General features: G+C 40.2%; 2 protein-coding genes across 4 annotated transcripts in view; both read left to right on the top strand.

The window, feature by feature from the left end:
* Positions 1-9188, top strand: part of arhgap32b (Rho GTPase activating protein 32b) — a 308797-nt gene extending 299609 nt beyond the window's left edge. For all 3 annotated transcript variants that reach the window (XM_061898082.1, XM_061898081.1, XM_061898083.1), the window contains 2 exons: positions 71-654; positions 5860-9188. In XM_061898082.1, the coding sequence (XP_061754066.1) occupies positions 71-654; positions 5860-7932 (2657 nt within the window). In that variant the 3' untranslated portion in view covers positions 7933-9188. The remainder of the gene's footprint in view (positions 1-70; positions 655-5859) is intronic.
* Positions 9189-18696: 9508 nt separating this feature from the next.
* On the top strand, positions 18697-23550 carry h3f3c (H3 histone, family 3C). Its single transcript, XM_061898080.1, has 4 exons — positions 18697-18833; positions 21363-21506; positions 21902-22055; positions 23398-23550. The coding sequence occupies exons 2-4, from the start codon at positions 21379-21381 to the stop codon at positions 23524-23526; spliced, it is 411 nt and encodes a 136-aa protein (XP_061754064.1). The 5' UTR covers positions 18697-18833; positions 21363-21378; the 3' UTR covers positions 23527-23550.
* The last annotated feature ends 2353 nt before the right edge of the window (positions 23551-25903 follow it).

Below are 25903 nucleotides of genomic sequence, written 5' to 3'. Positions count from 1 at the left end.
CCTTATCTGCCATCATTTCTTCTACTAATTATTTATTCAAGAATCCCTTTTGTTTTTGTGTCCCTGCTAGGAGTTCTCGGTCCGGATTCTTCAGAGACTTTTCCTGCACATTCCCTCAGCTCTACTTCCGCACCTCCTTCCCCTCCTAAAGACTCCACCCGCATGACAGCTCATGCTCCTGCTGAGTCAGCACAACAATTCTGCCTAAAGTCCCAGCTCTGGTCTCCCGAACCCTTGACACCAATTTCCCTTGTACAGCCGCAAACTTCTGACTCCCAGGACTCGTCGGGTCTACACTTTCAGAATTCTTGTGCTGCGGGAGCTAAGGGGGGAAGCTCACCACCACGAAGTAGTCATGTCTCTGTTGTCACTCCATGTATTCCCTCATCCTCAAGCCCTTTGGAAGAACATCAGAAACTTAAGTTAACCAGCACAATAATCAAGCAGTCAACTGGAAATTCACCAGAGGCTGGCAGTACTCCGACAGATACCTTTTGTAACAACACCACTCCTCTCCCAAGTTTAGCCAGCCTAAACTCTCCAAACAGGAGGAGTCCAGACAGTCAGTCTGCTATTGGACAAGACTGCACAAACATTACCAAAAGCACCAACAGTGGCCGCTGCAAGGACAGCAGAAGCTTGTGTTTTGCTGAGGTGAGTGTCTTGTTGAATCACCATAGTACAATGTTGTCATTGTAAAAGCATTTAAAGGCCTACTGAAATGAGATTTTGTTATTTAAACGGGAATAGCAGATCCATTCTATCTCATACTTGATCATTTTGCGATATTGCCATGTTTTGCTGAAAGGATTTAGTAGAGAAAATCGACGATAAAGTTCGCCATTCTTAGTACTTCCTGAAAAACCCTCGCCTATACCGGAAGTCGCAGATGATGACGTCACTTGTTGACAGCTCCTCATATATTCACATTGATTTTAATGGGGGTATCCAAAAAAAACTGTTATTCGCACCGAGAAAACGACAATTTCCCCATTAATTTGAGCGAGGATGAAAGTTTCGTGTTTGAGGATATTGATAGCGACGGACTAGGAAAAAAAAAAGTTTAAAAAAAAAAAAACGCCATAGCATTGGGACGTATTCCAATGTTTTTAAACACATTTACTAGGATAATTCTGGGAAATCCCTTATCTTTCTATTGTGTTGCTAGTGTTTTAGTGACTTTAATATTACCTGATAGTCGGAAGGGTGTGTCCACGTCCGGGTGTTGACGCGCAGTGTCTCAGGCGAGTCGACGGCAGCTATGGACGGCACAAGCTCAGCTTTTATCCGGTAAGAACTGACTTTTTAACCACAATTTTCTCACCGAAACCTCCTGGTTGACATTTGGTCTGGATCCATGTCTGCTTGACCGCGCTGTGATCCATAGTAAATTTTCACCTCCGGGAATTTTAAACAAGGAAACACCATGTGTTTGTGTGGCTAAAGGCTAAAGCTTCCCAACTCCATCTTTCTACTGTGACTTCTCCAATATTAATTGAACAAATTGCAAAAGATTCAGCAACACAGATGTCCAAAATAATGTGTAGTTATGCCGTTAAAGCAGACGACTTTTACCTGTGTGTGTGCGTAGCGCTCACACTTCCTTAAACCCTTTGACGTCACGCGTACTTGTCATTATTACACGACGTTTCTAAGACGAAACTCCCGAGAAATTTAAAATTGTAATGTAGTAAACTAAAAAAGCCGTATTGGCATGTGTTGCAATGTTAATATTTCATCATTGATGTATAAACTATCAGACTGCGTGGTGGGTAGTAGTGGGTTTCAGTAGGCCTTTAAAGAGTGTCTTTGTGGCACACGTACACGCTGGGTGTGTTGCAAGCCAACCAAAAGATCAATGGGGATGTTTACATTTTATCTAGTAGAGCAGTAAAGCCCCCAACCACAGCAATGGAAATGTAAAGATAATGATTACTGGTCTGTTGCACTTTATGTGCATAAAGTAAAATACAGTTAACCCTACTTGTACTATACAGTATTCCTTCAATTATCACTGGGGTTACGTTCCAGACGCTGAATAGTGCATGATAATTCAAAAAAAGATAACATTACTATTGCCTCTAATTTTAAAATTGCGTAAAACACAAAAACGTCAATGAACATTTGTATTTATTTATTTCAATAACAATTTCTAAAATATTTTTTTTATTTAAAAAAAAGAAAAAATGATTTAGTCAATGTAGTGTCAACCAATAACTAATACTATGCTTGGTATTTATATTGCTAATACAGGGTTTTTCACAGATTGCAAATATACTTGTGGGGGCAGGTCAGTTTTACTGCATCATATAATTTACATAAAAGGGGATAAAGCATCAACTTTGTAATTGTGTGAATGCTGAAAATAAGTATTCTACACCAACAAGTAATCTTATTTATTGTGTAAATGCTGAAAAGTTACTATACCTCAGAGTCACATAACATTACTAATGTTAGCATGCTAACTTTTTGTGTACTCTTACACCTCAGAGTCATATTACTTGGTACTTGACATATTCTAACTGTTAGTATGTTAAGGTCAGCATGTAAAACATTAGCATGCTAAATATTTTAGCTAATTTTGCAGCTTTACACCTCAGTCATGTAACTTGGTACTTGACATATGCTAAAGTTAGCATGCTAACATTAATATGCTAACTTTTTTTTAGCTATTTTTGTAGTCGTACGTAACCAGCCATATATAACTTGATATCAGCGCTGAACAATTGATCTAATTTTAATTTTGATTCTCACAATTTCAATTCTGGCTTCCCACGATAAAAAAAAAACAAATATGCAAATTACGAAGCTCTTAAGGGTGAAACGGATGTGTGAAAAATAAAAAAAAAAGACTACTCCTTTTACAAGTTTAGGATATTCCCATGTTTGCTACTTTTTGTTTGACACAGGGCTAGTATGCCTAATCAATAATGTCTAAACTCAACAAAAAAGTCAGGCCATATGATTTCCGTGTTAACGTGACCACGGATAGAATCACAGAATAGTCCAATAAAACGGAATCCACTGTTACCCGCAGAATATCACAGAAACTGATATAAATGTGACTGAAATTCTGTTTTTGTGAGGATAAATAATATTTGTTTGGGAAAATAATCCGTCCTGGACTGCTCATTTATTCCCAAAACACACTATCCACTCCATCCTGAACTAAACAATGTTGAGATGGCCACTTGAAACACCGACTAAACTACAAAGCTAAAGCTAGCGAGAACAATCCATACAACCACAGCACATCTCATTTTCTCATCGATGTTAGATCAATGTGCAAACAGGAGAGCAGTTGAGGGATCTCTTTTTTTTTTTTTTAAACAGCCTTAATAGTGTGTGATAGCAGAATTAATTTTAAGAAAAGGACAAGAGATTGCATTGGTTTGTATTCTTTTGTGGTTGCAATGCCTAGAAATAACTATATAGACCTGGTTATGCAAATAAACTAACATCAAGTTAAGTCATACTAATAAATATTTAAATTGTTTGTCCAATCCACCGTATTTTCATTGTCCATTTTCATAACAGAAACTAATTAGTTGTTGTTGTTGTGCTTTATTCGACACGGATGACCACATTACAGTGTCTTTGGGGATATTTTTTAGCATCAAGAAAATATTGTTAATACTGTTAATAAACTGGATTAATACATCTCTTGTACACTCTACAGCATATACTGAATCTTGATATCGCTTACGAATATTGATGAACTACAGGGACGTTTATAGCTAAATAATGAGACAAAATATGAACATAAAAACAACTGCAGACATGAATTGTAGATGAGACTCATATTTGTAGCAGGAAATCAACTGCAAACAAACTTACCTTTTTTCTCATTAGCGTCACGATCAGAGCAGCACAACACTTATGTCAATCATATACGTTACTTACCGATGCACAAATTAGTACTTAATTTGTGAACAAGATTGCTTTCAAACATGTAAAAATCATCTCGTTCTAGCTGGCTCGCAATGAAGTTAATGGGAACAATTAATTCTACCTCTAAATCACTTTAAAAATGCATTCAAAAACCGTCAGCAATACTTCACTACCATGCTACAGTATTAGCCGTAAAGGATAACTACAGCAAGAGATAAGCTAGCTTCTACGTCAACACGAAACACATTTGAGTTTGTAATGCACAACACTGCGATAGATAGGACAATAACCTGTACTGACTGAAAAACATGAACTATATAATTTTAGTGTCTGTATGTTCATGTTTTGTTTGTACACAGCTAAGCTGGCCAGAAAGCGTATGTCAATCAATCAATCAATCAAAGTTGATTTATATACAGTAGCCCTTAATAACAAATGTCTCAAGGGGCTGCGCAAGCCAAAATGATATCTTCGGCTCAAGTAAGTTTGGCTTAGTCCACTCTCACTACTGTTGGAGTGAACGCCAAGAAGATAAGTGCGAAGAAGGCTTAGTCAGCAACCGGGAGTGACGTTGTACTGTAGTTGTAGTCACATGCGTAATGTGCTGCATGTATCATTGTCAATATATAGTGACTCACTCGATAGACTATGTATGTCTGGTCCAGCTGGTTTGGGGGATGTTTCATGTTGATTTTGGGTAAGCGATCTATTTATGTGAAAATAGCTCCTCCAAGTTCCACATTTATAGCATTGTCGCTTTCACCTCCCTGTCCTGGCTTCTGTCTGCTCCAACATCTCACCCTCTTTTTTGTGCTCTTTTCTTTTCTGTTCAAATTCTCAGTATATTATGCTCCAAAAATATAAGGGTGTGAATCCCCGTTCGTCCAAAAATAGTCGTCTTCGTTGTCTGTTACCCAGTCTGCCATGATTAGAACACACAAGCGTGGTTGATTCTGGAAGTTGGAACACACATTTGTTGCCAGAAGTCAGACGTGTGCCGCTATGTAAACAGAAATCAATGTGCGGAAGAAATCAGTACTGGAAATGATTAAAATTATCAAAATACGGTAATTATTGTACATATTGCATGTTTTTATGCTACCACGGCGACTCCCATTAGATGCATCTTTGAAACGTTTTTTATCATCTTTAAAATCCTAAAAAATAAAAGACGTGTGTTCTTGTTTCTCATAATAATTGCGAACGATAGGCAAAATTCCACCCCAAAAAGTGCATTTCCCCTTTAAAGTACTTGATACATTTAGCTAAATATTGTGCTTTGACTTAAAAATACTGGTCAAAATTTTCCGAAGATGTATTGCACCAATAAATGTAAGGATGTTTGCATTTAATTAACAAACATTTTAACAATTGTATTTATTTTAGAAAAAACACAAACTCTATGGTGGTAAAATAAGTAAATGATTAAAAAAAAACTCAATTATAAAAGTTAAAATAAAAAAACCTGAATTTTGAGGGTTTTTTAATATTGCTATTAATTAATGTATTGTTACTATCATTATTATTTTACTTGTTTATTTGTTACTAATTTATACACGGTTGTTCTTTTAAATTATATTTAGATTAGAATTTTGGCTGTAAAAAATACTCTTTTTCTCAAAGTAATTAATAATCGTGTTACTAATCTTGATTTCAATGTCAATCAAAATAATCACTGTTATGTTTTCCCTAATCGTCCAGCCCCACTTGATATTTGAGGCAATGCCAACTTCTTTAGCTAATTTTGCAGCCATACACCTCCAGAGTCAAACAATTTGGTACATGACACATGCTAGCTGTTAGCATGCTAATGTTCCCATCTCAGTGGGGCTTGCACATTTCAGCATTCCCATTTATTTTTCCTAAAATTGCATACTGTAGTTATTGTTGCTTTTGATTGAAAGAATATGTGTATATATTCAACTTTCGGCTGCTCACATTTAAACTATTTGTGTGTCACATCCTCAGATCAGGCCAGAGGAAGATATAAAGCCCGCAAGCATTCCGAAATCTACCGAGCAGCAGCCCCCAGCAGCTCTCAAGACCAAAAAGCATTACACACAATCTCAGCAGCAGAGTCAAGCTCTGATGCAGAATCGGTCCCACACACGAATTCAGCCCCAAACCCAGACTAGTACAAGAATGCTACCAACCTCCTCTGAGAACCTTGACAAACCATGGGAGGCCATAAAACCGGTCCACCCCTGCACAGAGTCTTCTCAAATCTGCGACTCTCATGGATCCACACCTCCCGCTCCTCCAGTCCGCACTATCGAGAGCAAACTGGCGACCGCAGCACTCAGCCAAAGTGACACATCTTGCCATATCCAGGGTGAGAGTTCTGCAGCTGGCCTTCTGGAGGACGCCCTTCCTCACCATCCCCTTTCCCCTCGTAAATCCTCCACACATCTGCCAGGCTATCTTTACCATGCCAAAGGCGAAGCAATCCTGATTGAGCCTCCAGGAACTGCATACTATCACCAGAGGCCTGTTTCTATGGGTCCACATTCTATGTCGTACCACTACCGACCAGATAGCATCCCCTCAAACTCCTCGTATGTGTCAAAGTCAGAACCTCAGATACCTTACAGTGCCCGGGTCGACAACAGATACAACACTTTAGGCCCAAGGTCTTACCACCACTCCATCAAGACCAGAGGAAACACGCGGAGTGTATACGTGGCTTCTGGGCATCAGGGTTACAGCCATGACAGAAACCCTGGATATCCTACTATTCGTCGAGTGCACTCCCTCCACGTTCCCTCCACTGTCCGCGCGATACCCATCCAGAGGACTGAAGTTCCTCCAGAAGACATGTTCTATTACCACCGACCCATGTACCCATGCAAACCCTACCAGCAGCCCCCGCAACAGTCCTCACAAGCTGACTACCATGTTACTCAGCTGCAGCCTTACTTTGAGAACGGGCGGGTCCAGTACCGATATAGTCCATACTCAGGCTCTACCCCACTAGAAGCGTCTTACTACAATATTGAACCTTACGGAACTATTCGCGTACGCCATGTCCACTCAGCCAGCAGAGATTCAGGCACCATTGTTTGCAGACCCGGTGGAAAGGACGCAGGGTACCACTATCTTGCTCGCAATGTTCCCCCAAATCGAAAGGAGCATAGCTTCGTGAGCAGGGATATGCCGCCAAGTCACGGTAGCAAGGAAGTTGCATCTTACCTCTCTTGGGACCCCGAGGAGTCAGAATGTCTCCGCATGCACTCTATCCGTAGAGAGAGCCGGGCTAGACAGAAGATCAAAGGTCCCGTCCTCTCGCAATATGACAATGTCTGCTCATTTGCACCAACCGATACGTCCGCTTTGGACACTCTTCACTCACGCAGTAAGTCTGATCCGGGTAAAACCGCACAAGCTGCAACTGAGAACAAAGACGGTCGCTATCTTCCCAGACACATGGTATCAGACCCAAACATGGCCGACACGCAAGTCCTAGGTAGACCGACGGGAGACAAGCAAAGCGGCACCGTGAAATGCCTATCGTCTCATTCCATTCCTGCGAGTCTGAGCCACAGTCTCTCCCATCAGCCAGAGAGCACCAGACACGAAACCAAACCAGAGTCTCCTGGCGAAACGCTCGGCGGAGACAGTAGCCACACAAAACACAAGAGGAGCTTCCAAACATGTTACAAATGCCCTGACGCTGACTACCGCCAGGGTAAGGGTAAACTGTCAAGCACGTATCCCAGTGCAGACGAGGATCTCCCTGCCAACTGCAAACCTGAACGATCGCACAGCATACGAGAGCAGCAGCTCTACAGCCACAGCAAACCCAAGCTGGATGAAGACTACTCGCATCACAAACCAGTGCAATCGCACTACGATAACTTGGACGATTATCACCCAGTACCTCAGCCCCCTGTTCAAAAACGTGTTGGCCCTGGCTCCTACCCGGCCCCGGGATTTGTAGTGACCCCCAGCAACAGAGCATATTCCACAGCCCTGGGCCAAGGAGCCTTCCTTCAGAAAGACCGGGGAATGCTGAGGCCAGAAACTGAGATTTGTACAGAATAAACCCTCAAAAGTCATTTTGTGTAGAAGACTAAGCGAGCTACGGTTGGGCAGCCTCTGCGGGACAGTGGACTGTCGTGCCACCGTTATTTTTGCTGTTCCGTATTTTTCATGAATTGTAAAGGAAAATGTAAGACTTTTTACTGAAAGTCCTGAATGTACCCCAAGTTATTGTCCAAGAGCTCATTGTTGCTGTGGTTGACTGAAACAGGAATCATAAATGCAAAGAATACAAAAGGTACTTTCAACAACAACCACAAATATGATACAATATTATGTCATATATATATATATATATATATATATATATATATATATATATATATATATATGTATTATGTATGAATAAGTTGTAAAAAAGGATGTTAGCTGTACATTTTAATTTGGGGTTTTTTGGAAGTGCGCTGGGTTTGACCATTTTTGCATTTTAGAAATGCATGCACTCTTACAGAACACTTCTGAGTTCATTGTTCATAGTGTTATTTTTGGATATTACAGCACAAGTTATGAAAGACCGTATATTCGCCATCGCGCCCTACAGACGGCAGGTGGTAGACACTTTGTCCTGGAGGACCTGACTTTGCATAAGAAAGCAGCAGTGAGTTATTAAACTGTTTCGTTATTGTTTATGTTCTTTGTGACGCTGTCAATTTGTGTGCATTTAGTCAAAAACAGATTTCACTTACTTCTTCATGAGAAGGGAGACCAAGCATTGGCGTGAAGATGGATTTTCAATTCTGATCCAGATATGAACGTTTTTTTATTTTTACTTCATCCCCCCCACACACACATTTCAATCGCAGTACTTTCAAGGCCTAATCCAACATGACAGTGAAAAACATGGTAATGCTTTTTTGTAGGGCCTGTTATTTATTTTTATTTTTGGTTTTAAGAGGTAAATTGTAATTAACTGCAAATTTAATTGGCCATTACATGCAAACATTTTTAGTAGTTTATACACAAACTGCAATCAAATTGATACCTAATAGTCTTTTGATATTTCACTGGTCCACATGCCCATCATGGATGGATTACAAAAGGTTGAATTCCTATTAAAACAGGTTGTATTCTGTAACTGTCTTAACTGTGTACGCTGTATTGCTTGCAGGTTTTGCTCCTTTAGCCTTATCTACTAAAGCCTGCCTTTTCAGTCAAGGCATTAAAGTAAGGCATTGTGTACTTGAATGTGAAATTGTCTCCAACTAATGGGTACCTTAAGGTTAGATATAATTAATCAATAAAACTATTCAGGAAAAGCGCTTAATGTTTTAATGTGTGCATATTTCTTGTTGCTAGGTTCAGCCTGTGCGGCCATACGAGATATTCAAGGTAATGGTGATGCAATAGTATGTTGTTGTACTGTAGATTACAAAGATAGTAAGTCAATCAATCAATGTTTACTTATATAGCCCTAAATCACTAGTGTCTCAAAGGGCTGCACAAACCACAACACAAACCACTACGACATCCTCGGTAGGCCCACATAAGGGCAAGGAAAACTCACACCCAGTGGGACGTCGGTGACAATGATGACTATGAGAACCTTGGAGAGGAGGAAAGCAATGGATGTAAGTAACATTTACGTATAGCACTATTCACAGACGAAAGCCACAAAGTGTTTCACAGCACAGTTAAAAATATTAGAAATTACACTCAATAATATAAAAAGCCAATATATAAATGTGATGGAAAAAGGATATTGAGGTGTATTTCTAGTCTTGTCAAGGGTGACATGGCAGTGCGGCTGATCAAAAGAGACGTCGGAGAAGTACTGAACAAAAAGTTGCTTTATTATAATATAAGCGAGCGTCGTTATACAGGACTACAGTTCCTCGGGTAAGTCAGGTCAATAAAATTAGTCCCTCCTAACTTGGAGAAGCCAAACCATCAGTTTTTATATTCCTCCTTTCTGTCTCTGGGTGTGTGCTAAGTCAGGACAGCACACCTTGACCATAAAAGGAAATGTCTGGAAAACAACTGCTTTAAGTCATAACTTAAACGTTAATGTTGAGCTAGACATCTAGTCTCTTAAGGATATGGTTATCACTTTTGCATTCCAAAGTCCCATTTAGGGCCTCTTTACTACGAGTATTGATCCAATCAACCTTTTAATATTAAACTAAGGGGCCTTATCTTATGTGCTCAAACTGAAATACCATTATTTAATTAAACTTGGTGGTTTGTTTTCTCCAAGATGAATACAAGCATTCACCATATACAAAACTTATGAGTTAATTCACTTCAACATAAAAACACTAAAAGACAACATAAAAATTATAGCCCAAGAGTACTTAATTAAAAGCCTGAACTAATAAATGAGTCTTAAGTTTACATTAAAAAGTGTCAATAGAGGGCAATAAGGGTGGAAGATCATTCCAAAACATGGGAGTGACAACTCTCGTCTTAAAACGAGTGTATGCAACCATCAACAGGTTCTGATCCACAGTCTTCAAGGCCTGAGCAGGGGTGTAAGGCTAGATCAGATCACTGATGTAGGAAGGAGACTGACTATGCAAGGATCTGACAGCTAGAACGAGAATTTAGAACTTGATCCTTTATGACACTTGCATCATACTTGCCAACCTTGAGATCTCCGATTTCGGGGGTTGGGGGTGTGGTTAAGAGGGGAGGAGTATATAGCTAGAATTCATCAAGTCATTGATTGAAACTTATTAGTAGATTGCACGGTACAGCACATATTCTGTACAATTGACCACTAAATGGTAACACCCAAATAAGTTTTTCAACTTGTTTAAGTCGGGGTCCACGGAGTCAAGTATTTCATAAGTATATGGTCAAGAAAATAAGTATTTGAACACCCTGCTATTTTGCAAGTTCTCCCACTTGGAAATCATGGAGGGGTCTGAAATTTTCACGGTAGGTGCATGTCCACTGTATGAGAGATAACCTGAAAAGAAAAATCCAGAAATCACAATCTATGATTTTTTTAACAATTTATTTGGGTGATACAGCTGAAAAAAAGTATTTGAACACCTGTCTATCTGCTAGAATTCTGACCCTCGAAGACCTGTTAGTCCGCCTTTAAAAGTCCTCCTCCACTCCGCTGTAGTATCTTGAATCAGATGCACCTGTGTGAGGTCGTTAGCTGCATAAAGACATCTGTCCACTCCATACAATCAGTAAGACCCAGACATTCAGCATGGCTAAGAGCAAAGAGCTGTCCAAAGACACCAGAGACAAAATTGTACATCTCCACAAGGATGGAAAGGGCTCTGGAGAAATTTGCCAAGCAGCTTGGTGAAAAAAGGTCCACTGTTGGAGCAATCATTAGACAATGGAAGATGCTAAACATGACGGTCAATCTCAATGGGAGTGGAACCCCATGCAAGATATCACCTCCTGGGGTCTCAATGATGCTAAGAAAGGTGAGGAATCAGCCCAGGACTACACGGCAGGACTTGGTCAATGACCTGAAAAGAGCTGGGACAAATGTTTCCATGGTCACTGTTGGTAATTCACTAAGACTTCATGGTATGAAATCATGCATGGCACGGAAGGTTCCCCTACTTAGACCAGCACATGTTAAGGCCCGTCTTAAGTTTGCCAATGACCATTTGGATGATCCAGAAGAGTCATTGGAGAAAGTTTTGTGGACAGATGAGACCAAAATTGACCTTTTTGGTCATAATTCCACTATTCGTGTTTGGAAGAAGAAGAATGATGCGTACCATCCCAAGAACACCATCCCTACTGTGAAGCATGGGGGTGGTAGCATCATGCTTTGGGTGTTTTTTTCTGCTCATGGGACAGGATGACTGTACTGTATTAAGGAGAGGATGACTGCAGCCGTGTATTGTGAAATTTTGGCCAGAAACCTCCTTCCCTCAGTCAGATCATTGAAGATGAGTCGTGGCTGGATCTTCCAACATGACAATGACCCAAAGCACACAGCCAGGAAAACCAAGAAGTGGCTTTGTAAGAACCAAATCAAGGTTCTGGAGTGGTCTAGCCAGTCCCCAGACCTAAATCCAATTGAAAATCTTTGGATGGAGCTGAAAGTCTGTGTTACTCAGCGACAGCCCAGAAACCTGACTGATCTAGAGAAGATCTATGTGGAGGAGTGGGCCAAAATCCCTCCTACAGTCTGTGCAAGCCTGGTGAAGAACTACAGGAAACCTTTGACCTCTGTAATTGCAATCAAAGGCTACTCTACCAAATATTAATGCTGGTGTTCAAAAACTTATTTTCAGCTGTATCACACGAATAAATTGTTAAAAAAAAATCATAGATTCTGATTTCTGGGTTTTTCATTTTAGGTTATCTCTCATACAATGGACATGCACCTACCGTGAAAATTTCAGACCCCTCCCTTATTTCTAAGTGGGAGAACTTGCAAAATAGCAGGGTGTTCAAATACTTTTTCTTCACTGTATATATAAGAAATACTTGACTTTCAGTGAATTCTAGCTTATATACTGGGTTCAGTATATAAGATCCTTGAGCTCGAGTGATAACCGAAACCAAATATTTTCAGAAAAGTAAATAAATACAGCCAGTCCACTTAATAAAAGGCTTTTTCAGCATCTAACGATAATACAACTTCAGGATGCTTGGTTATTTGGGATCGAATAAATGACGTTCATTAATTGGATATTGGAAAAAGAATGACGTCTTTAAATGAATCCTGTCTGCTACTTTGAGACAGGTTGCTAGCACAGTCTTTAGAACCTTAACATCCAACATTGGGAAGAGATCAAGGCCTGTAGGACCCGCAATGATTAGGGTCTTTATCCCTCTTAAGTAGGAGAGAGACTGATGCCTGGGTCAGATGAGATGGTAATGTTCGCCGTTCGATTGACTCGCTATATACATCCTAGGAGAAGTGGGGCTATGAGCAAAAAGGACCCTATCGGACTCCTTCTTCAGCTTGATGGCATCGAACACCAGCGAATTATGGAGTTACCGCCACAACAGGCACCAACCACCATGGTCCACCCAGGCTAAATGTCCAGCGCCTCCTTTGTGACATGTTCAAAGTTATTGAACATAGTTGGAATTGAAACTCTTTCTGACAAGCGAATCTTTTAGATGTTCTCAGCAGAACCCACAATGCGTTTCAGCCTGTCAGGTCTGACCGACATCCTATTGCCAATAGGAACGTTGAAGTCACCCAGCAGAACAAGGGAATCTCCAGCACTCCCACGAGGGAATCCAACAATGGTGGTTACTTTGCTGATTTATGCATAAGCACAAATAACAGTCAGGACCCATCTCCCTACCTAAATGTGGTGGGAAGCTACCCTCTTGTCTCCTGGGTTAAATTTCAACGTACAGGCGCTGAGCCAGGAGGGCAACAAAAAATTCCACCCCAGCCTGTCGCCTCCCACTGCTTGCAACCTCAGGATGGAAGAGGGCCCAGCCCCTCTCTAGAGGACTGGCTTCAGATCCCATGCTGTGCATCGAAGTGAGTCCGACAAAATATTGCCGTAACTTCTCCACCAGGTGAGGCTCCTGCCCCCCAGAAAGACAAAGTTCCCTGTCCCAAGAGCAAGCTTCTGTAGCCGAGGATCGGACGACTTTGTGTTTGTTTGGATCATTTCAGGTAAAACGTTTTGTAAGTAAAAAAGAATCTGAAATAAATAACAGGCTTGCTTTGCATTAACTTGATGTGCTTGATCGAGGAACGTGATAGTTGTACTTTCATTGTTATGCTGATGACACCCAACTCTACATGCCCCTAAAGCTGTCCAACACGCCGGATTGTAGTCAGCTGGAGGCGTGTTTTAATGAAATTAAACAATGGATGTCCGCTAAGTTTTTGCAACTCCATCCATCCATCCATCTTCTTCCGCTCATCCGAGGTCGGGTCGCGGGGGTAGCAGCCTAAGCAGGGAAGCCCAGACTTCCCTCTCCCCAGCCACTTCGTCCAGCTCTTCCCGGGGGATCCCGAGGCGTTCCCAGGCCTGCCGGGAGACATAGTCTTCCCAACGTGTCCTGGGTCTTCCCCGTGGCCTCCTACCGGTTGGACGTGCCCTAAACACCTCCCTAGGGAGGCGTTCGGGTGGCATCCTGACCAGATGCCTGAACCACCTCATCTGGCTCCTCTCGATGTGGAGGAGCAGCGGCTTTACTTTGAGTTCCTCCCGGATGACAGAGCTTCTCACCCTATCTCTAAGGGAGAGCCCCGCCACACGGAGGAGGAAACTCATTTCGGCCGCTTGTACCCGTGATCTTATCCTTTCGGTCATGACCCAAAGCTCATGATCATAGGTGAGGATGGGAACGTAGATCGACCGGTAAATTGAGAGCTTTGCCTTCCGGCTCAGCTCCTTCTTCACCACAACGGATCGGTACAACGTCCGCATTACTGAAGACGCCAGCACCGATCCGCCTGTCAATCTCACGATCCACTCTTCCCCCACTCGTGAACAAGACTCCTAGGTACTTGAACTCTTCCACTTGGGGCAAGGTCTCCTCCCCAACCCAGAGATGGCACTCCACCCTTTTCTGGGAGAGAACCATGGACTAGGATTTGGAGGTGCTGATTCTCATTCCGGCCGCTTCACACTCTGCTGCGAACTGATCCAGTGAGAGGCGAATATCCCGGCCAGATGAAGCCATCAGGACCACATCGTCTACAAAAAGCAGAGACCTAATCCCGCAGCCACCAAACTGGAACCCCTCAACGCCTTGACTGCGCCTAGAAATGCTGTCCATAAAAGTTATGAACAGAATCGGTGACAAAGGGCAGCCTTGGCGGAGTCCAACCCTCACTGGAAACGTGTCCGACTTACTGCCAGCAATGCGGACGAAGCTCTGACACTGATCGTACAGGGATCGGACTGCCACAATAAGACAGTCCGATACCCCATACTCTCTGAGCACTCCCCACAGGACTTCCCGAGGGACACGGTCGAATGTCTTCTCCGAGTCCACAAAGCACATGTAGACTGGTTGGGCAAACTCCCATGCACCCTCAAGAACTCTGCCGAGAGTACAGAGCTGGTCCACAGTTCCACGACCAGGGCGAAAACCACACTGTTCCTCCTGAATCCGAGGTTCGACTCAACGCCAAAAAAACGGAAATGCTGATTATCGGTCTTGCTAGACACCGACCTCTAATTAATAATACAACTTTAACATTTGACAACCAAACAATTAAACAAGGTGACTCTGTAAAGAATCTGGGTATTATCTTCGACCCAACTCTCTCGTTTGAGTCACACATTAAAAGCGTTACTAAAACGGCCTTCTTTCATCTCCGTAATATCGCTAAAATTCGCTCAATTTTGTCCACTAACGACGCTGAGATCATTATCAATGCGTTTGTCTCGTCTCGATTACTGTAACGTATTATTTTCGGGTCTCTCCATGTCTAGCATTAAAAGATTACAGTTTGTACAAAATGCGGCTGCTAGATTTTTGACAAGAACAAGAAAGTTTGATCATATTATGCCTGTACTGGCTCACCTGCACTGGCTTCCTGTGCACTTAAGATGTGACTTTAAGGTTTTACTACTTACGTATAAAATACTACACGGTCTAGCTCCAGCCTATCTTGCCGATTGTATTGTACCTTATGTCCCGGCAATAAATCTGCATTCAAAGGACTCCGGCTTATTAGTGATTCCCAGAGCCCCTCAAAAAAGTCTGCGGGCTATAGAGCGTTTTCCGTTCGGGCTCCAGTACTCTGGAATGCCCTCCCGGTAACAGTTCAAGATGACACCTCAGTAGAAGCATTTAAGCCTCACCTTAAAACTAATTTGTATATTCTAGCCTTTAAATAGGCCCCCTTTTTATACCAGTTGATCTGCCGTTTCTTTTCCTTTTCTTCTGTAATTCAAGTGATCATTACAAACATGTATTGTCCCATTTGAAACAATTTTATTGTTGATAAGAGATAATTACTGTTATTCCTTATCAATTGTGCTATCCATATTTGTATTGCTTCATTGATAGTGCGATAATGTTCATTGTCATTTCTGTGATTTTAATATTTACTAAAATTTCTGTTATATTAGTATTTATTTCATTTGCTATCACTTTTTGTATTATAGTTGTACACATTGTATTTGCTGATGCTGTTCTGTTGTTGTTATTGTTGTGTTTGTTGATGATGTTGTCCCTCTAGTCCCCGCAATTTCCCCCTCTGTCTTACTTTTTTACACTTTCTATCCCCTCCTGCTTCGGTCCGGCTGCGCCAAACATTATTATAAATCCATTTAATAAAGTCAAATACAAATTAAAGCTGCAAGAAGCGATGGACGGGACCGAGTATTCAATAGCCATCTTTTGTATTGAAGGAGAAATTGCAAACTTACTGTTGATTTTAGCTGGGGGTTGTCAGTGTATGAAATATAGGTTTAAGTGAGACTTACATAAATGTTTTAGTTTGATGTGTCTACGACATTCCTACTGGGAGTTAGAGGCAGTTTTATCTGTTTTCTTCCTAGGGGGTGCTAGAGGGCAATTTTCGAGTGTTGGGGGTTTTTTTTTTTGATTAGATCGCAATTTTTGCCTGTCCAAATGTGTGTGTCCAATTTGGTGAGTTTTGAAGCATGTTAAGGGGGTCAAATTACAGCTCAAAGAGGCGGCAGTATAATAATAAAGAATATAGAATAATATTAAAACGCTAGAAATTCAATAGGCTCCTCTTTCCCTTTGGGACATCGGTCCTTAATAAGGCAACAAGATTAGTACCCTACACTTATCTTTTGTAAAGTACATCTGTACAGAAAATATGCAACAATACGATTTGCCTGAGGAGCTGGACAGGACAAAATAAACCCAAAACATTATTTCAAGCCTGCCTTACAATCAGTGTGCTGAGAGGAGATTGTATTAGTTAGACGTAATTATCCTGGGTGTCAAACTTGGGTCGGATCATTTCTGAGAGTGCATTACTCTAGACTGGCTTGCGGACACGATGTCCTTTGGGCTTATCAAAACATCAACGTCACAAACACATCCACAAACAAAGCCGTTATGGCTTTCTCGACTGTTAAAATGTAGTCCTTCGAAGTGTAAAATGGGCTGGTTTGAAAAATGAAGTAGTTCACAAAGACATCAGAGGAGATGTGGTGGTCTCTGCTCCACTCTAACTTGTTGATCTTGTACAGATTCTTCCATCCAATTAGAGCTGATTTCTCCTTAAAACGACCTAGGGACTGTTATCTAATGACTCACGCTATTTCGCGCGCTTCAAAATGGATGCACTTCTGGTAAAAATCCGAACCCCTCTAGTGACACAGCATGACAAGGAAAAAGTGCTTTACAGTATTCTATACTGACGATAATGAAAAAAAAAAACTGGTATCAATCTACATTTTGTGTGTTGGTATCGAGTTGATGTTGATACTTTGACTACTTTAGTCCTTTGTGATCCTGAGGACCAAAGTATGATAATGTAACGGAGTAGAGGACATAATTATCAATTACGTTTATATTGATTTCATTAAAGTTACTATAATCATATGGACTATTTATATATTTGTAAGGGGTAAACTTACAAACTCGACACAGGTACCAATCGTACATATGCAAACACTGGTATCTGTACCTTTTTATAGAATTTGTAGACATGTTTTTAAGTGTATATATATATATATATATATATATATAGATATGTCTATATATAGACATATCTATATATATATATATATATATATATATATATATATATATATGTGTCTATATATAGACATATATATATATGTGTGTGTGTATATGTATATATATATGTCTATATATATATATATGTGTGTGTATATGTATATATATATGTCTATATATATATATGTGTGTGTGTATATGTATATATATGTATATATGTATACATATGTATATATATATATATGTATACATATATACATTTATATATATATATATTATGTATTTATTTCGCCACTTTTATTTATTTATTAGATGCCTTTTACTGAATATGCACAAGCACTGTTTTTAATGATATGTGATAATGCCTTTTATACTGTATTTTGTCTGTTTTGTGTTTGTGTGTGCGTGCGTGCGTGCGTGTGTGTGTGTGTGTGTCTACTTAGACATTGGAGTCTGCAATAAAGCTTGATTGAAATATGCCCTAGTGTGTGAATGTGAGTGTGAATGTTTTCTGTCTATCTGTCTTGGCCCTGTGATGAGGTAGCGACTTGTCCAGGGTGTACCCCGCCTTCCGCCCGATTGTAGCTGAGTTAGGCGCCAGCGCCCCCCGCGACCCCAAAAGGGAATAAGCGGTAGAAATGGATGGATGGATGGATGAAATATGCCCTAGTGTGTGAATGTGAGTGTGAATGTTTTCTGTCTATCTGTCTTGGCCCTGTGATGAGGTAGCGACTTGTCCAGGGTGTATGCCACCCTCCGCCCGATTGTCGCTGAGATAGGCTCCAGCGACCCCGCAGGGAATAAGCGGTAAAAAATGGATGGGATGGATGAAATTGGCCCTAGTGTGTGAGTGTGAATGTTTTCTATCTGTGTTGGCCCTGCGATGAGGTGGCGACTTGTCCAGGGTGTACGCCGCCTTCTGCCCGAATGCAGCTGAAATAGGCACCAGCACTCCCTGCGACCGCAAAAGGGACAAGCAGTAGGAAATGGATGGATGAATTGAAGCAGTAGAAAATGGATAAATGGATGCTAATTTCCCCAACTGGAAGGGTTCCCATGGAAGTAAAAATACCAAATGGTGTCACAAAACATACATCAGAATTTGTACTTGCGAAACTACTCCAACTAGAACAAGCACAACAAAATAAATCGTAGCGCACTGGTGTTCACTTTACAACAAACGATGTCGTTCAAATGAATCTGCAGCGGCGCGTTGCATTGTGGGAAACACATGATTGACGCCGACGCCATTTTGCCGAGCGCGTCCATTGTGTGAAGCTCGTAAACATCTGACAAACACTCTCTAGTACACACACACACTTTTACCGCTGGTGAGTCAGTCCTCCTTTGGTTTCCTTCACATTGGGGCTCGCTTAGTCTTTCGTGTAGGGTATGATTTGTGTTTTTTGGCATATTATGGTCAAATATGGCGTATTTTCGACGTTTAAAATGAAAAGGCAACACAGCTGCCCGGATGGTTGAGGGAGAGAAGCTGCTGCTAACATCCTCGTATTGTGTTCACTTAGTTGATGCTTCAACTGTCGCTTCTTATTATTTTATTCGACGTGACCGACGTTGTCGCTTGTTTCCTACATTAGGATTATAATGTGCGAACACACTGTTTAGTTTAATGCTCTGAAAGTTGTGTGTTCCGTTGTGTTTTTCGCTTGTCGTGATATCCGGCCATAATCCGGTTTGTAAGAGGCGGGCTCTAATTTAATTGCCTCCGCCCCTAAACACTACCGCAAGCGCCCATTGGCTTTTACGCAGGACTGGGAGGGTGCTGATTGGTTGCTTCTGGGACGACCAAGCTTCTAAGCATTTAATTGGCCCAGCTGGTATTGCACACTTTCTCGATGGCTAACCATAAAAGAAACATTTTTTGCGCGAAATACGTTTTACGACGTTTCGACAAGTGCACAATTGAAATACTTCAGTACTTGAAGTCATTTTTATTGAAGAAACTGTTTTAAAAGTATACTATGATGATTTCCGCGACCCAATAATGAACCCAGGAGACGATTACGTCATAAACATCAAAGTGATGTGTGTGTCTTTATATAACAGGAGCGAACCCATAAACGTTTATCGTAAGGATATATAATCAAAAGGGTTGGTGATAATGACCAAAAAAACTGACGTGCAGGCTGTAGATGTCTGATTAAAGTCATTGTTGCATAATTGGCTGCGGACGCAAAGTTCTACACTAAAAATACGTAAGTGTCTGAATTACACTAATCCAATATCTTGTTATTCTGTGATCTAATTAAGTAAATTATGTCTGCATTTTGTATGCTTGATGTGAATATTGATTTAAAAAAAAACAATCAGCAAATATCCATCCATATAATAAGACATGCACCCAGGGATAGGTTGATTGGCCCTGTGAGTGAATGTGAGTGTGAATGTTGTCTATCTGTGTAGGCCCTGCGATGAAGGGCGACTTGTCCAGGGCAGTGGTTCTCAAATGGGGGTACTTGAAGGTATGCCAAGGGGTACGTGAGATTCTTTAAAAATATTCTTAAAATAGCAACAATTCAAAAATCCTTTATAAATATATTTATTGAATAATACTTCAACAAAATATGAATGTACGTTCATAAACTGTCAAAAAAAATACAACAATGCAATATTCAGTGTTGACAGCTAGGATTTTTTTGTGGACATGTTCCATAAATATTGATGTTAAAGATTAGTTTTTTTGGGAAGACATTTTCAGAATTAAGTTCATGAATCCAGATGGATCTATATTTTAATCCCCAAAGAGGGCACTTTAAGTTGACTTCAATGTGTAGAAATCTTTATTGATAATTGAATCACTTGTATATTTTTCAACAAGTTTTTAGTTATTTTTAGATCTTTTTTTTCCAAATAGTTCAAGAAAGACCACTACAAATGAGCAATATTATGCACTGTTATACAATTTAAAAAATCAGAAACTAATTACATAGTGCTGTATGTGATTTCTTTTCTCTTTTTTTTCAACCAAAAATGCTTTCCTCTTATTAGGGGGTACTTGAATCAAAAAAAAGGTTCACAGGGGGTACATCACTGAAAAAAGTTGAGAACCACTGGTCCAGGGTGTACACCGCCTTCTGCATGAATGCAGCTGAGATAGGCTCCAGCACCCCCCACAACACCAAGAGGGACAAATGATATAAGTTGGATGGATGGATAATAAGTGTCAATTAAACCTTAGTTTTACATTAGCACGCGCACGTAAAATAAAAGCACAACATCACAGATACCAGGGAGAGGAAATTAATGCTTGAACCGTCTCTTAAAGCATTAAGCTCACAACGGCAATGACTTCTGCACCGTAACAAACCAAACTGGAATCAACACTTTTAGAATATAAGTACCCACATGAATATGGATAATTTTTTAGAATATAAGTACCCACATAAATATGGATAATTTTTTAACAGGTAGCGCCATAATTTACTTTTACCATTCCAAATGTGTAATTTTATGAACACAAATTATTGAAACGCTACCCAGAAATAGACATAACTTTGATTATATTGAGTAAATTAAATCATTATACAATCAAGTTAAACTAGTGGTTAACCAAGTCACCATATTGTTGTATTTGTCATCACATTGTAAATGCGTTGCTCAAGGAATGTCGCAAATTGTTTGGATTCTTGGTTGTGTACCACAGCTCTTGAATATGGAATATAAAATAAGTTGTTCGTGAAATATCACAGTATGTGACTGTATACACTGCTTAATGCAGAAAAAATTGTATTTGATCCGTGGATAAATTGTTGATTCACACTGTGTTCCCTCAATTTTTGTGATGGTTAGATTTAGAACACTGTAATAACAGGTGCTTCTATGTTTGATGTCTCGTTCAGGTGATCATTTGACGTCATGGCTCGTACCAAGCAAACTGCTCGTAAGTCCACTGGAGGAAAGGCTCCTCGAAAGCAGCTGGCTACAAAGGCTGCCCGCAAGAGTGCTCCTTCCACTGGAGGAGTCAAGAAGCCCCATCGTTACAGGTAACATTTGCATTTATTATGCATGCCAATTCTCCATACTGGTTTACCTGTCATGACAGAGTAAAGTACTCAAAATAATCCAAGAGGGTTTAATTGGTAAAAAAATGTAATTTAACACTTGCTGTACCTTAAATGTACCATGTACTAATAAGTACAATTGATCCTCATAATCTGTTCATACTTCAAAACCATAACAAAAGCAGAGTTGGCTTGATTTGTGTGACTTACAAATATGATTTAGTAGATTTTGATGTTCTTCCATAAAAAGCACATTTAGCTTTCATGGTATTCATCTTTATTAATGATATTTACTTAACATTGTTAAATATTTATATAAGCAGTTCACAGTTTAATATAAGGTAAGTGTTTCTTGAGCGTGTAGTGTTGTGCTTCAGGCCTGGGACTGTCGCTCTGCGAGAGATTCGTCGGTACCAGAAGTCCACTGAGCTGCTGATCCGCAAGCTGCCCTTCCAGCGCTTGGTCAGGGAGATTGCTCAGGACTTCAAGACCGATCTGCGTTTCCAAAGCGCTGCCATCGGTGCTCTGCAGGTATGTGTGTGCATGTAACATATTAACATATTATTGTTGGAAATATGGCTTAAGTGTCTGGGAAAATCATCAAATTGCATTTATTTCCCCTTCAAAAATGCTCTTGCAATTTCATGGGCTTTTAATACGATATAAAATTATATTTTTAAGAGTTTTTTCTTTTATAACACAACGTAATGGATGATTTTAACATCACCAACAAAATGTTAGTTTATATAAAAATAAATGCACAGTTGTTCTTCGAAACATCGTGCTTCAAATAAAATATATATCATAGAGGTCAAAACTAACAAGTTAATGAATGTGTTTAATTATAACAAATCATCACATTAATCATGTACATTCTGAAATTATAATACTATTGATTTTGGAAGTACAAACTCGTTTACCTTAACCACTATAGGGTCATAAAAATAATAATCAGATCGCCATATCAGATCAATGCATACATAATAAAAAAAAACTTGTTTTTTAATATATCTTTATGAAAATAAATTTGGAATACTAGATTATTTCAAATAAATTTGAAATAATCAGATCGCCATATCAGACTGAGAGCAACTCTATAACTTTTTTAACTGTTTTTAACTTTTTAACTGCTTTTTATCTAACACATTGTTCTTAGGGTAATTTGTATTTGCTATTTCAATGTGTTTTTTACTTCAGTTTTAAATTTTATTTTTTTTAGTCAGTCCTTTGCCTTTATTTCTTTGTGGTGTACTGCCCTTTGTTCTTCAACTGTGGTTGTTTTTAAAGGGCTTTATAAATAAAGTTGGTATGGTATATAAGATCAATGGATACATAATTTAAAACTTTTTTTTTTAATATCCCTTTATGAAAATAAATGTGAAATACCAAAAATATACCCGGACCCAGAATTATTCTTGAAGACGCGCTGTCGATTCTTGAGAAGATGAAAGGATTTTAAGTGTTCCTTATTGTTCGAAAAATATGGCAGACAAAAAGATAGGATTTTGCCAAAAAAAAATCAGAATTTTACATCCTAGCTTGTAGTGTGCATGTATCCTTATTGTTTCTGACAAAAACGAGTTTTAATATGATGAAAAAAATGTACTAGAAAAGACAAATTGATGGGCTATTGTGTCACAGCAAGACAGTAGATAAAAGGGTAAAAGGTTTTTTGCAGCCTTTCCAAACTTTATGAAGCCATGGCATATGTTTTACACGAGAAAATTGTTGTATGAATGACAGGAAGTGGATTTTTTCAAATGTAGTGTCTACTCTGTTTCGAAATATCACCATAGATATTAATATTTCCTAAAGTACAATATATTTTAGACTGTGTCATATTGATATCTTCTATTTGTGTGTGTGCCTGCAGGAGGCCAGTGAGGCTTACCTGGTGGGACTATTTGAGGACACCAACCTGTGCGCCATCCATGCCAAGCGTGTCACCATCATGCCCAAAGACATTCAGTTGGCCCGCCGAATCCGTGGAGAACGTGCTTAAAACACATGTAACTTTTGTCTTTTTTTTTTCAATTTTTTTTGTTACTCTTACCTGTCTTTCCTCTTCTTACTGCCTGCTTTTTTCTCCCTCATCTTCTGTAGACTTTAGGCTAACTGACTATTAAGATAGCATTAAGCTGATGTCTTGTCTCTCAGAGGTTTTTTTTGTGTGTCTCTGTTGGCGCGCTTAATTGATACTTAGTCTTTTAGGTCAATTAAGTGCAAAAGACTAGTGCACGGGTAGTACAGTGTACTCAAAAGGGTCACAGTTGTGAGTGTGCATTGCCGGACACCTACTTCACAACCTCAGTAGTCGCCATCTTGGCTATGTAGCGTAAGGGGAGGCACTAACTTGAAATATTGGCAAGGCAGGAGCCCGGCCATTTCCGGTATGTGTGCAGCAACAGTAATGGACTTGGGATAATTCAGCCAGTATACTTCTTATTAACTATATTGTGTACTGTTCCTGAGTGTGTAGATTGTCGCGCATGCAGCGGAGATCGCAGCACGTACTTGCCTTTTCTTGTTTCATTTTTAATATTGAATTGGGAGCCCTAAAAAAAAAGTTTTTTAAACATTTTGAGCACGCTTGTTGTTCCAGCAGCAAGAGAAGCGGGAATACTTGTTAAATGTCTTCCAGGGTCTGGAAAGTCTAAACTTTCATGCTGTCCCTACCTACCCTACTGCTCCGTAGCCAAGATGGCAGCTATTGACAGTGCTGAGTGCAGCACTATGCATGCACCATTTTTAGTGACACTGTATATTGCATTAAGTACAGAAGTTTGCCAATGCGGACACAGCTGTGTCTTTTTTAGGGGACCTTTTACATGCATGTGTAGTATGTACAAGGGTTTTTAAGATAAAACACTGCTGGGTTTGAGGGTGTGGTCACACTTGTGGGTCCACCTGGATTCTTCTGTCCTTGGTGGTCCGTGGGTGCGGACTTAGGGACTCAGACAGGCTAGTCTGCTTAAGGGGAGCTGCAACTTCCACAGCAGGGTGCTAATAAAACTAGTCCTGACATTTCTGACTTATGTCATCACAACACCAGCCTCTCTCCCACGCAAGAGCTCTTGGTTACTTAAGACGTGCATTTGGTGTCTTTTTTTTTCTACACACGTCATTCATCCATCCACCCATTTCCTACCGCTTGTCCTTTTCGGTATCCCTTCATTCCAATTTAGTATTCAAAGCAGTAATGTGAATATATTTGGCTTTGCAAACATGATTAAGTCTCCATTTTTTTTTACAGTAAAAATGTAATGATGTTCCAGGTTGTATTTGTAATTGCAGCCACATGGGGACGATGTTTCCCCATCAGCAAGTTTATGCAGCCTTTTGCTTTTTTGGTCTCTGGCCTTAATTACCACTTTCAGAATCCTGCTGCGGGATTTGTCCTCCTTCAAATTTGTAGTACACAAAAATAATAATCTCATTGCTTGCTTTTATATTTTTGGTAATTCTCAAGATGTTCAAATGTATGAATAAGCTGATCTTTGTATTTTCCAAATTTCTCATGTTATGGTAGCATTAAATGGATGTAAACAAAACAAAAAACATGCTGTGTTTATTTTGCTAACCAAGCACTGGAAAAATTATGTTGAAGTGTGTCTTTGTCTTGAAAAATTTAATCAATATTTGTTGTCACTCATTTTAAAAAGGGGGGTATAAAAGTTCATTTCTGCACAGTCAGTTGCTACAGAGCTCCAAACTTCATGTGACCTTCCAATTAGCCCACGTGCAGTGCGCAGATAGCTTCATTGAATGGGTGTCCATGGCTGAGCAGCTGCATCTAAGCCATACATCACCAAGTCCAATGAAAAAGTGTCGGATGCAGTGGTGTAAAGCACGTCGCAACTGGACTATAGAGCAGTGGAGAGGTGTACACTGGAGTGAGGAATCACGCTTTTCCATCTGGCAATCTGATGGACGAGTCTGGGTTTGGAGGTTGCCAGGAGAACAGAACATACCGTACTGCATTGTGCCGAGTGTGAAATTTGGTGGAGGAGGAATTATTGTGTGGTGGTTTTCAGGAGTTGGGCTTGACCCCTTAGTTCCACGGAAAGGAACCTTAGAATGCTCCAAGATATCAAAACATGTTGGACAATTCCATGCTCCCAACCTTGTGGGAACAGTTTGGAGCGGGCCCCTTCCTCTTCCAACATGACTGCAGTGCAAAAAGCAAGGTCCATAAAGACATGGATGACAGAGTCTGGTGTGGATGAAAATGACTGGCTTGCACAGAGTCCTGACCTGAACCCAATAGAACACCTTTGGGATGATTTAGAACGACGACTGAGAGCCAGGCCTTCTCGATCAACATCAGTGTGTGACCTCACTAATGCGCTTTTGGAAGAATGGTGGAAAATTCCAATAAA

The sequence above is a fragment of the Nerophis ophidion genome, linkage group LG04 (genome assembly GCF_033978795.1).
Source record: "Nerophis ophidion isolate RoL-2023_Sa linkage group LG04, RoL_Noph_v1.0, whole genome shotgun sequence".
Lineage (NCBI taxonomy): Eukaryota > Metazoa > Chordata > Actinopteri > Syngnathiformes > Syngnathidae > Nerophis > Nerophis ophidion.
The sequence above is the reverse complement of the archived record's forward strand: the minus strand, read 5'-3'. Positions and strand labels throughout refer to the sequence as shown.

Bases quoted from the DNA above. Each gene is read 5' to 3' on its own strand.
- h3f3c (XM_061898080.1), top strand. From the start codon at position 21,379: ATGGCTCGTACCAAGCAAACTGCTCGTAAGTCCACTGGAGGAAAGGCT. The intron at 21,507-21,901 runs GTAACATTTGCA...GTTGTGCTTCAG, and splicing joins AAGAAGCCCCATCGTTACAG to GCCTGGGACTGTCGCTCTGC. The intron at 22,056-23,397 runs GTATGTGTGTGC...GTGTGCCTGCAG, and splicing joins CTGCCATCGGTGCTCTGCAG to GAGGCCAGTGAGGCTTACCT.